The sequence below is a fragment of the Athene cunicularia genome (genome assembly GCF_003259725.1).
Source record: "Athene cunicularia isolate RWA chromosome 4 unlocalized genomic scaffold, athCun1 chr4_part1, whole genome shotgun sequence".
Taxonomy (NCBI): domain Eukaryota; kingdom Metazoa; phylum Chordata; class Aves; order Strigiformes; family Strigidae; genus Athene; species Athene cunicularia.
Window position 1 is genome coordinate 35,465,336 of NW_020799098.1, and position 11,917 is coordinate 35,477,252.

Below are 11,917 nucleotides of genomic sequence, written 5' to 3' on the forward strand. Positions count from 1 at the left end.
CTGACCCCGCGCCTGGCTGCGGAGGGGGGGCTGCCCGTGCCGGCGGCCGTGCGGAGGGCAACACCGCGTCCCCACGGGGAGGCGTTTCTTGCAGGCCCTGTCGTGGGGGTACGGCCTGTTCTAATTATTGTTTGTAATCGTTGGGATAGGAAAAAGAGCCGGTGGGGTATCTTGTATTCACTGTTTCCTGAAATGGAGACCGGTATGAGCAATATGCAATTGATTAAAGTCAAAGAAGTGGTGCTGTAAAAGCGAAGTACACTCCGTGAAGAGAAATATTTTACTGCTCAGCCGGGGCTCAATATTTCTACAGAGTTTTTTATTTACTGGTTATTATCCCTCAGGAAAAAGTTGAATATAGTTAATTTTAAATGCCGAGAGTATCGTTTTTCTGTAAGAAAGTTTGATTTTTCTCTCTGTCTCTCTCAAAAACTGACCTCCTACTAAGGAATAGGTAATGACCATATCATAGTACCTCTATGAGGGGAAAGTTGACAAGCCTCAGGTAAAGGAGATGCCACATTTCTGTGATGTGATAGTGATCATAAACAAAATTATGAGACTTGAAGCCAGAATTGAAAGTCATCAAGAACACATATCCTATTTGTCTTTTGGCAAACAGGAGCACTGCTGAAGATGTTTTAATACATGCTTTACCTTTTTTTTTTTTTTTAACCTCAAATTTTGTGAGTTGATCTTCAGTAGCTTATATGATACTGGGGAAGAAAACTACTACATTACAGTTGGAACATAATCACATGACATCAGAAATAAGAAAGCAGAGGAAAAACTTAAATAGGGAGAAAGGAAAAAAGTCTGGAGAATCCATCAGTTCTCCAGTTGCACTTCATTGTTGTGTAGCTGACCATCATAAGTGTCCTATGAAAAGATTTGAGGTGATGTATTCTGTTTTAGGATTCTCAACTAAATTTTTCATTAAGATAGACTTTTTTTTAGTAGCTGAATTACATTTCTTCCTTTTTCAGATGGTGTTACAGTTTACTTGAATCTTTGATGGATGAAGAAGAACTGAAAAGGGAGGCACAGTCTGCTAACTGCAGAATAATTTTCTCTGTTTTCCTCTGAAGTAGTGTTTACACAGTCTTTTCTACAGGCTACTAGTCACTCTAGAATTTAAGGGTATTTTTTTCCCTTCATGAGCAGTGTTACCTTCATGGCTTTCAGTTCCCATTATTTTTATTCATAAGTCCTTAGGAGTAATCACTAGGATATGCCTTAATTTTTTATTTTACAGCTAGCTATAATGTTTTCTAGAGTAGCTCTCATTCATGCAATTCTAGAATTTACGAATGAGTGTAAGGAAGACAATGAGCTGCCCCAAATACATAAACATAATTTTCCTGTGTGTCCTTGACTGCTAGCCAAGGCCTTGGCTTCTGCTCAATCAGAAATGAAGTATTTTATACCCATTTCACACTCTTACATTCCTGTGCACTGAATTGAGGGAATTATCTTGCCAAACATGGTGATGTTAAGTAGAAGTAATTGAGTAAGGGTTTTTTTTTTTTAACGTTCTCTTTGATGTAAGCCTTCTGCTCATTTTTCAGATACACTCCTCTCCCTGTGTAGTTGGTACTCTGAGGGACTTCCACTTACATACAGTTCTGTATTTGTGAGAGAATTAAATAGCAGCTATTGTTGTGTTTTGAATAAATAGGGTTGCTAGGGAGTAATTCAACAAAAGGAGATTGCATGAACTCTTAGTTCAGAGTACTATTGTCTTTCTGGAGCTCTTTCCCCAGAATGTTTTGTTTGGTGTAGTTCTGCGTTGTCACGTGCCTCTCCAAAGGCATCACTGTGAATGCCACATAGTCAGCAATGTATTAAACTGATCATTTAAAGTCTGATGGTGTTTTGGATTTTGTAAATTGCTTTTGTAAGATATTTTAAATGATCATTTAAATTAGCTGAACCAATTTCTTGGCATTTCAGTTAACCTGTCAAGGTTCAATTTGGCACAGACAGGTAGGAGAGTATATCTTTAAGTTCCTCTTTCTGCTGTGAGCTTCTTGTTCTCTGAACACTTTTCTTTCTTAGTAGGATAGAGCCCCAACCCTTTAGTTATGATGAGTCAAGCCAGTTTGGGTACTCTTACAATCACATATTTGATTTGTGTGTTTGCTTTGACAATTGATGGTTCTGGGCACTGTTTATAATGTTGTCAAAGTGTGAGAGAGGTATGCTGACTACACCAAGAATGCATGTTTCTCCCTCCTTAGGTTGAGACAGTGGCCTTAAAGATGATCCTCATTCATTCCCAGAACAAGCCAAAATTGCTAACTTGTAATGTACCATATATAAGCTATTCAAAACCAGCAATTTATCTTTGGTAAATAGTACCCTGTAGGTTTCTAAAGCACAATTTTATCATGTGCTGGCATTGTCTTCACTCAAATAGTGTAACCTCTTTATGACAAGCTAACTGCAAGCCTTTAATAATGATTTTAGTTATAAAACTAATAATTAACAAAATACTTGTCTTCTAATTTTTATTTGTCTTCTGAAAGTGCTGGTACTAGTGTTGCTAGGAGATGTCTTGCTGCTTGCAGTTACCTATGATGTATTCTTCTGCGTGGCTGTACATGGCTAGAAGGGTATCTCAGTCTTAAGCTGTAGTCCTTTTTAAGAGGAGCCCAACAAGAAAAGTACTGTGCCTCTTGTATTTTGATAGGCTAATTATTGTATTTGAAATGTTTCATTGTTTTGGTTTTCAAGTGTAGTAATGATAGGTGAGAGTTTGGGGAAATTTACTTGAATTTGATGTTTTCCCTGAAATTTGCAAATATTAAATAGGGCAGGGGAAGAGAGAGAGATGTCTTTCTTTCCTCTCTTTGAGCTGAAAACCACAGAAATTCCCCAGTTCTTGCACTGTCCAAGCAGTCTTTCAGCCATAAACAGGCAAAAGAACACGGTGCATCACTTTTTTCTCTTCCTCCTTTCCACAAATAAATCCTCCAATACAGGGAAAGAAGCAACCTTTTGTGACACTTTTATACATAAAAGCTAAGGGAAAAGCTCTTGAACCCATCTCTTCTCAGTTTTTAGAAGACTTTCATAGGACATAATCTCAAGAGAAACTTAGCAGGGGAGTATCAGAATGGCCTCAGTTTTTTGCTGGTAAGTGTTGTAACAGGAGGCAAACTCATGGCAATAACTGCATGGGCAGAAACGAATGACTGCACAGGAAGCTGCCAAATAGAAATTTAGCAAGCTCTTGTCATAGATAGAAGTATAAAATAGCTTAGAGGCTTGCAGTTAGTGCAGTCATCATAAAAAAAGATTGTGTTGTTTGGGTGAAAAGAATGCCAGTACATGATACACCTGAATCTTAGAAATACAGAAGATGTTATATATATATAGGATAAATTGCTCTGTCTTTGAGTAGCTCAGTGCTCTGAATAGCTCAGCCTTCTTATCTAAAACTGAAATTTGCAATCTCACTTGGATGCCTTTACCCTGAAAGGAAATGTTGCATATATATAAGTTCCTGAAAGTACATAACTGATGGTATTACTGTTAAAATATTGAAGACTGTGTGGTCTTCTTAGCCAGATTCTGATCCTGGTTACTTTAAACTTGTGCACAATCCATAGTAACTCTAGCTATGTGTTGTTTGCTGATGGCTGTTTCTTTCCATAATAAACTATAGTTTCAGCAATGAAGGATCCTGCAGAAAACGAGAGGATTATTTGGAATGGCCTGAATATTTTATGGCAGTAGCATTTTTGTCAGCACAAAGAAGCAAGGATCCGAGTTCTCAGGTAAGAAGGCAACGTATAAGAATAACATAACTTAATCTATATTGCACATTGCATCTGATGCACATGTAGCACTTTCAAGGATTTCTTATTAAAGATATTTCAGTGTATAGCTATTCAATTTTTAACATGGTCAGCACCTTTTGTTGCAGAAATTCTTTTATTGCGCCTGACCTTGTGTAAAATTCTGTGTGTACATTTGCAGCTTGAAGTTTTGTAAATCTTCTTTTCATCTGGAGGTTAAAAATAACACATGCGTTTTATCTCCTTTTTCCAGTAAACATAGTTACTATTAGGGGAGGATAAAACTACTGAAAGTTTTAGATTGTAATTTTTAAAGACACAGCATTTTACAAGTTCCTTTTCCTCACCTGTAAGACTATAAAAATTCATTTTTGTTTGTTCTTGGGTTGACTGGAGTTTTCTTCTAGTTTGATTTCTCCCTCAGGTTCCCCCTTTCCCCGCTGCTTCACTGTCTGTCCCCATTCTTTGCTTCTTTCATGTGCCTCTGTTGAACACTGGTGTGAGGCAATTGATCAATCTCCTGAACCATGCTATTCTGCAGGACCCAGTCATCCCCTTAGTCTTCCTTTGCGTGAAAAAGTTCAGGGAGCAAATCCCAGAAAAGCCATGGAGTAAAATGCATGTTAACAATCTGTTCAGTTACTTGTTCGTTTCTGTACATTATGGCTCTTAGTTCTCTGGAGGTTATTCACTTAGGGCTAATTTTTTGTTACCTCAGACCTGCTTGATAAACACGTTGTATGAATTAAAATCAGTACTGTTGTCATTTCAGTAGATCTAAAATATGGGCGTAAAACGTAAAAATGAGACACATCATCATTCAATAAGAAGGGTCCCTGTGCAGACTTGGATTGGAGTAATAAAGGGTGGAAGTTAAAAGGTCTGGTATTTTGGTGCACATTTGCGTATACAAGCCACAAAGGTTTGTGAGCCTATCTCTGCCTAGGTCAGCGCTACCGCATCTCTGTTCCATCTTCCATGCCTTTTGTTTTGCTCCTGCTGCTCATACTGCTACTGGAAAGGCTAGTTTGAGGAGTTGAACTGACAGAAAATTTATTTTTGGTGGGGTTAATTCAGTGCCAGTTCTGCTCTCTGAACTAGGTTCACTTAATAGGTGGACAAGGAATGGTGCTGGCAGGCTGGGATGGGGACTGCGTGACAAGAGGACTAGCAGGGTTGCATCTGCTCTGGTTTATTTTAAAGGTTCACCACGTAAAGTGAAGCTTCTTTCTCTTAAATGAAAATTGTTGGACTGACTTTTCAGGTCTCATCTTTCTTGTTGAATCATTGTTTTGCATGCTGTTGGTACTGTATAAATTTGATTTTATTTAGGTTGGTGCCTGCATTGTAAATTCAGAAAACAAGATTGTTGGAATTGGATACAATGGGATGCCTAATGGCTGCAGTGATGATGTACTACCCTGGACAAGAACAGCAGCCCATAGTCTAGACACAAAATATCCTTATGGTAAGGCTCTTTGTGGTTGACAGCTTATACTTGTGATGTCTGTATATGTGACAATTCAGCTGGTAAAATATCGATCAGTTTTCCTTCGACTCACCTGCTTTTGTTAATGTGCCCATATGTCATACATCAAGATAAAAAACACAGCTCTTGAAATAAATGACAACAGTCTTTATGAAGGACTGGCTTCCTGGTGAAGTATGTTCATAAATTATTAGCCATTTTGGATTGTGTAGTGAAAACTTGTAGATACAATGCCACTCATTAGCACTTAGTTGCAGTGTATGGCGATGATTCCTGCTTCTGTGTGTTTGTCTCCACAAAAATTACAGAGAGCATGTATCTGCAAAACAAATAATTGAGTCTAAAATACAGGTATTAAAATTGTAAACTCCAGTGGTTGTGGAAAATTCCAGAATTCAGGTGTTGATGGCATAGACAATACATATTATGAATGAGCTGAATTTTGTCTTGAAGCGTGTGATTGTGTTCTGTCATTCCATGCCATTTTTGCCTCATCTGGTATGCAGTGGATATATCCTGTTGTGGGTGAGGTGACTTTTATTATTTCAGCCTCTGATCTGGTTCACATTTACTAAATCATAGAATCATAGTATGGTTTGGGTTGGAACAGACCTTAAAGATCATCTAGTTCCAGCCCCCCTGCCATGTGCAGGGACACCTTCCATTAGACCAGGTTGCTCAAAGCCCCGTCCAGCCTGGCCTTGAACACTGCCAGGCAGCTACAACTTCTCTGGGCAACCTGTGCCAGTGTCTCACCATCCTCACAGTAAAGAATTTCTTCCTTATACCTAATCTAAATCTACCCTCTCAGTTTAAAACCATTACCCCTTGTCACATCACTACACTCTCTATCTTTCCTCTAGCCCCCTTTAAGTACTGGAAGGCTTCTATAAGGTCTCCCCAAGAGCCTTCTCTTCTTCAGGCTGAACAACCCCAACTCTCTGTCCTCATAGAGGAGGTGCTCCAGCCTCCTCATCATCTTCGTGGCTTCCTCTGGACCTGCTCTAACAGGTCTATGTCCTTATGTTAGGGGCCCCAGAGCTGAAGACAGTACTGCAGGTGGCATCTCAAGAGAGGAGTAGAGGGGGAGAAATGGGCAAAAGGAAGGAAGAGCAAGGATGGTTTCACAGTAAATGTGGCTGAGTGCTACTTTGGATCCTGTCTTTGTCTTTGCACCAAGCATAGTTTGGCCTTCTGCAAGCCAGATTCTGCAAGGATCCTCTGTGAATCTTGGTGTACCTATCAGCTGAACTGTACAGTTACTCTTGTGGGCCAGGTGTGGTTTGCAGAAGCCAAGGAGACAACTTGCTGGACTGCCTCAGGCTTCATGCTGTCTGCTGGGAGTGGAAATGGAATTGAGAGCTGCCTTGTGGCCTGCAATAGCTGATGTTGGGGAGGAAACATGGTTAGGACTGATAAGGAAGCAGGGAGTGTATGGTTTCTTAAATCCCCCTTCATCTTTCTGCTTCCACACCAGCTCCTGCTGCACCTTTGTGGGGTGAGCAATGGGCACAGGGAAGATGGGTATTAGGAGCTCCTTCATTCTGTGCTGCATCTCAGCCTGTGCTGGGCTCAGGAATGGCAGGAAGAAGAATCACAAATATGAACAAGAGCCCTGAGAAATTTTTCCTTCTCTCTGCATTGGTGGGGGAACTGGGCACCAGGGTTGAGCTTTTGCAGAGAGATACTGACTCTTTTCCAGTGTACAGTATTTATCTCTACCTACTAATTCTATTTTTTACTTGTAACTTCTAACAATTGGTCTGATGCAGAGGTTAGACTTGCATGAGTTTTGACATTCCCTGTGTTCACCCAGAGCCCTCTCTAAAAACCAGCATTACATTTTCTGGTTTCCTATGGCATTGAAGTGAAAGATGATATGCAGTGGCTCAGTATGTAATTCATCAGTTTCATATTTGAGTTCTTAAAACCCCAGTACTTTGTCCTTGTTCACTTTACCAATTTATTATGAAACCTCTAACGTTTAACTCTTAAGCTTGAGACAGTTTTATATTATTTTTCATAAGAGATTTATTGTCAATACTAGGGCCAGCTTTTGCCTACTTTTAAGTCTTCTCTAAAGCACAGAAGGACTGGTTTTATGTGTAATGATGGTACCATAATGGTACAGCTTGGTATGACTGCTCTTTACTTATAGGGTGAGGAAACAAGTGTTACCATATTGATTGAATATAAAGTACTTAAAACAGAATATTGATTTTGGTTGAATCTTTATGCTTCTGTTAGGTCTCAGTTCTGAACTAAGATCGGTGTGGGTGGTCTAAGATGTTCCAGGCACTCAAATTTAAGCTGACCAATTTAAACTAAAAATGCTGTATGTATTTGTGAGGAATCTTTGTACAGATTCCTCTCAAGTCAGAGTATTTGTTTTTTTTTTTTATTTAACTCTTGACTCCAAAACGTGGAGGAAAGTAAAAAACTCTAATATGTGATGTTTAAAAAAATGCATTAACCAATCTAACAGCTTGGAGAGAGTTGGTCTAAATACTGCCCTTCCCCCCAAGAATCTTAGTTTTCACCTCATTAAAAAAATCACAACTTTGTAACATGAAGTGTCTGCTGTGATGAATAAACGACCTATTTTGTAATTCACAGATGATTTAAACTCTAGCAGGTTCTTATTAATCTTGATAGCACAGTTGACAGACCAGACAAGTGTATATATATTAAAAAAAAATCTGCTTTAAAAAATTCTGGTAGATGCAGAGACACATAGAATTGCTGCTAAAATCTCATTAAACTGTCATGTTTTCCTTCCTGCTTTGCTAATCATCACAGCGTTTGTGTAAATTGAACTTTTTATCCTTGCTTTTTCCTGACTAGCTTGTTCAGAGATGGTACGATCTTAACTGTGTGTTCCATTAGCTTATCATGGAAACGCTGGCACATTCATCACTAGACCTGCAGTGTAACTTACTAGGTAAAGCTGATGGTAATTGTGCATGTACCACCACATTACTTGGAAGATGTCTTCTAGATCTACTTCATGCATCTGCAGTGCTACAGAAAAGGGCTGGGGGTGGATCTGAATGCTGACCTCCTAGTTTTGTGTGTTGTTGTAGGTTAGTCATAAACATTAGTTTGCTTCCCACCTGTTTTGGACCACTCTGGCTAGCTTTCTCCAGAACAAAGCCTGAGTATTGCTCTTCGAATGGCTCACTCAAAGGCTGCTCCGGAGGGCAGGGTGGAAAAAAGGCTGCAGGAAAACTGTCATCCTGTATAGGCCTATAGTGCAAAGCCTGCTGAGATGATATGCTTAACCCTCCTCCCTCCCTGAAGCCGTACTGGGGGATATGCAATGCATACTCTGTTTCATGCTGTGAAAATACCACTCTGGTGGGCTGCAAAAAAGTCATCACACTTCTTTATGCACTTTGAACTGAGACATACAAAATAAGTATGTGGTATGGTGGGACTCCTGAGACGTGGAGCCTTGAGGAAACCCAGGGCCAAGTGCTGTGTAATGCTGATGGAGTCCTGCGTAAGATGAACAAGAGCCAGTCTGTGACAGTTGGCCTCCGGGCCAAGGGTCAGTCCCTGGCCCTTCTGTATTTAGCAGCATAGACATAGCAGGGGATTGGACCCAGAGGCTATCTTTGCAGAAATAGGTTAGATGATCCTATAATAAATTATTGAGCTCTAGCAGAGCAGATGGATGCATTAACCCCATAGCTCTGATCAGATTCACTGTTTCATGGCTAGAAAACTTCCATTTTCTACCCTAAATGTATCTGTGGTTAGTTCATACATTCTTGTGAGTGCCAACATTGTTCTTTTAGCTTTTCTTATTCACTGCGATTAATCCTTCTTCCTTTCCCCCCCTTCCCCTGTGCACTTACTGATAACAGTAACCTTTTGAACTTCTGTTGTAAGGCTAAACAAGTCCTGTCACTTAAATTTTGCTGTATCTTGAAACTTTTTTTGGCTTGAAATTAATCAATGTCTCAGTTATCTATGTATGCTAGAATATACTGTACATATCTAACCTGCACCCTCAAGTGTGGGTTCTGCTCAGCTCAGTGGTAGGGAAAGGTTCGTCCTTGATTAAAAAATTTTGTTATTTACCCATATCTAAGTGTAACCTGAGCTGCTACTGAAAGAAAGCATCAAAATGTGGTAAGTAGTGCTCACTTCACCTTAAGAGGATGCATTTTGGATGTTACAGGGGTGGTGATGTGGATCACCTATATTGATATTGTGCATTCCTTATTGAGAGTGTTGAAGCAGATGAAAACTTTTTTCCTTCCAGTTGTAGTATGTACTTGCACAGTTCAGTAGTACTGTTATGTCAGAAAGCACCGACTGGTTTGCAGAATGCCGTTTTTTCACAGCACAAGATCAGGCTTTTGTTTTTATGTTGGAACTGGCTCTTTCCAGGCTGCCAGTCAGTGACAGGAGCGGGGATATTTCTGCACAGAAACGGAAGGCCACTTTTAGATACCTACTTTACCAAGATGTTATTAAAAGCTGTTCCTGAAGTATTGTGTTCAGTACTGTGTGCAGAAGCTTCTTAATAATTAGACAAAATTCTGGTTTTCACAGTCAAAACTGAGTGCCCTCTGTTTCTGTTAGATGAATCCAAGGATTTGATGATGCTCTTTCCTCTCACCGATCGTTTAAAATACTACATTTTTCTCCTATTAACGCAAGTCTTCCCACTAATGCTTGTTGCTATGCTCCTGTTATGCCCTCTGTCTCCACTGCAATCTAAGAACATCCATTTGACAACCAGTCTCTAATTAAGAGAGTTTTAAATTAAAATGACTGGCAAATTCAGAAACCTCTGAGCAATAGAGAAAATATTGAGTAAATATGCTTACAAATATTTATACAGGTTCAGATATGATAAAATATGTGCTGTGGCAAAAAGTATGCTCTAATTGAACAGTACCTGCTGTGTAAAATGAAACAAACTGCTATCAACATTTCCTCGTGTTAGGATTATGAGCTTTTCATCAATTTTTTAGAGATGAACACTTGAAGATATTCAGGCAAATGTTACTTTTGTAGAAGCTGTTATTTTGACAGCACAAAACTTGGTAAGGCACTAAGAAGAAGTGTGATGCTCTCTTTCCAATTGGCAATGCAAAGCTGAGGCTTCAGCTGGAAAGGGGATCTACAGGAGACAGTCTTCCCCAACAGCCAGTCACTCTCTTGTCCTGCATGGATTTCTGTCCAGTTCTAAGTGTCATACATCAAATCTCTAGAAAGTTTGAAGATTTGGAACACTGGGGAGAATTTCTCTCCTTCTTCTTGCCCACTGAGAAATGCCTCTATGTTCTGCTGAGAGCTGAACAAACTTGGAGCAGGATGGGAGGAACTGGGAAATGGGATGGATTAGCTAAAGCATCTCAGGTTTTGAGAGGGGCTTCTCTGGTCTGCCTCCAGCAGATTTTGTGATGTTCATAAATGGGCTGAGTGGTTCCCATCTTCACTTCCCAGTTCTCCTTTTTCACGAAAGCAAGCAGTGAGGCTGTGGGACTGTTCCCTTTTTCTGACTGCAGTCTGAAGAGACTAGGACTCTAGTGAAATCTGGTGGTGTTATCCTTGCCTCCTTGCCCTGACCACAGCAACTGCTCTTCCTCCAGCACACAGAGCAAGAAAGAGCAGCAGGAATGGCTGAGGGCAGTGTCAGCCCTACATCAGTGTCCTGCCTTCCCCTAACACAGTGAGAAACCATCCCTGTGCTTTCACAAAGGTTGAAAAGAGATTGATGTCATTCTACAAATTCCAGATCAACCACTGTCCCCACTGGTTGTCATTCCAGACCCTGTTCCCTTCAATAATATTTTCATCTCTTCTGTGATCCTTACTATGCCCAGTGTCAGGGGTCCAGTGAGTAAAGGATAACTGGTAGGTGGAGCTTGGACAAAGATGGGACAAAGAGATGAACACGAAAAGATGAAGGTTTTGCCAAAAGGCTAAGAAATGGGCCAAATTACAGATTTCCCTGTATCCATTTCTGTGCCAGGTTTATGTTGAAGAATGTCATGCTGTTGCCATGTATCTGTACTGGGAACCCATAATATTTGTCAGGTTGGTTAACATGGCAGTATAAAAACTTACATTAATAAATAAATCAAAACTTGCTGTGTGACAATCTATGCATTGAAATATATTCTTTTCAAATGTAATACTATATGTAGGGCATAATTTCTCAAAATTCCTAGTCTGGCTCAGTTAGTTAGTGATTAATCTCATACAAAGGCCACTCCCCCCAGCATCACCTTTGATTGCTTCTTAAAAGGAGGCACATTATGGTGGTTCCTACTCCAAGCTCTTCATCAAGCATGTTAGGCTTTAAACAGTGTTAAACACTTTAAATAGTCCTCTGGTTCTTAAAAAGTCACTGGTTGGAACACATTTAATAGGTGGGAAGTGTACTTCTGACTCTGCAATCCACTAAAACCATGTTCACCTAAAGTGGTTAATCCTGAAAAATGACCATTAATAATGTAAGTAGGGTTCTCTTATTTACAGGTGGGCTTAAGGATGAGTGCAACCTCATATATGCAAGAAAAAGCAGTGTGCAGTGAGGAAAGATAGGAATATTAGCAATTAATACTACCAGTAATGAAGCAATCACTCCTCTGCTTTACACCCA

The 11,917-nt window shown here is 39.9% G+C and overlaps 1 protein-coding gene across 3 annotated transcripts in view; it reads left to right on the forward strand.

Annotated features, from left to right (window-relative positions):
- Positions 1 to 11,917, forward strand: part of DCTD (dCMP deaminase) — a 56,644-nt gene that overhangs the window by 36,438 nt on the left and 8,289 nt on the right. For 2 of the 3 annotated variants that reach the window (XM_026847250.1, XM_026847248.1), the window contains 2 exons: positions 3,671 to 3,782; positions 5,136 to 5,271. In XM_026847250.1, coding sequence (XP_026703051.1) covers positions 3,671 to 3,782; positions 5,136 to 5,271 — 248 coding nt within the window. The remainder of the gene's footprint in view (positions 1 to 3,670; positions 3,783 to 5,135; positions 5,272 to 11,917) is intronic. The other variant, XM_026847251.1, reaches the window with a different exon arrangement.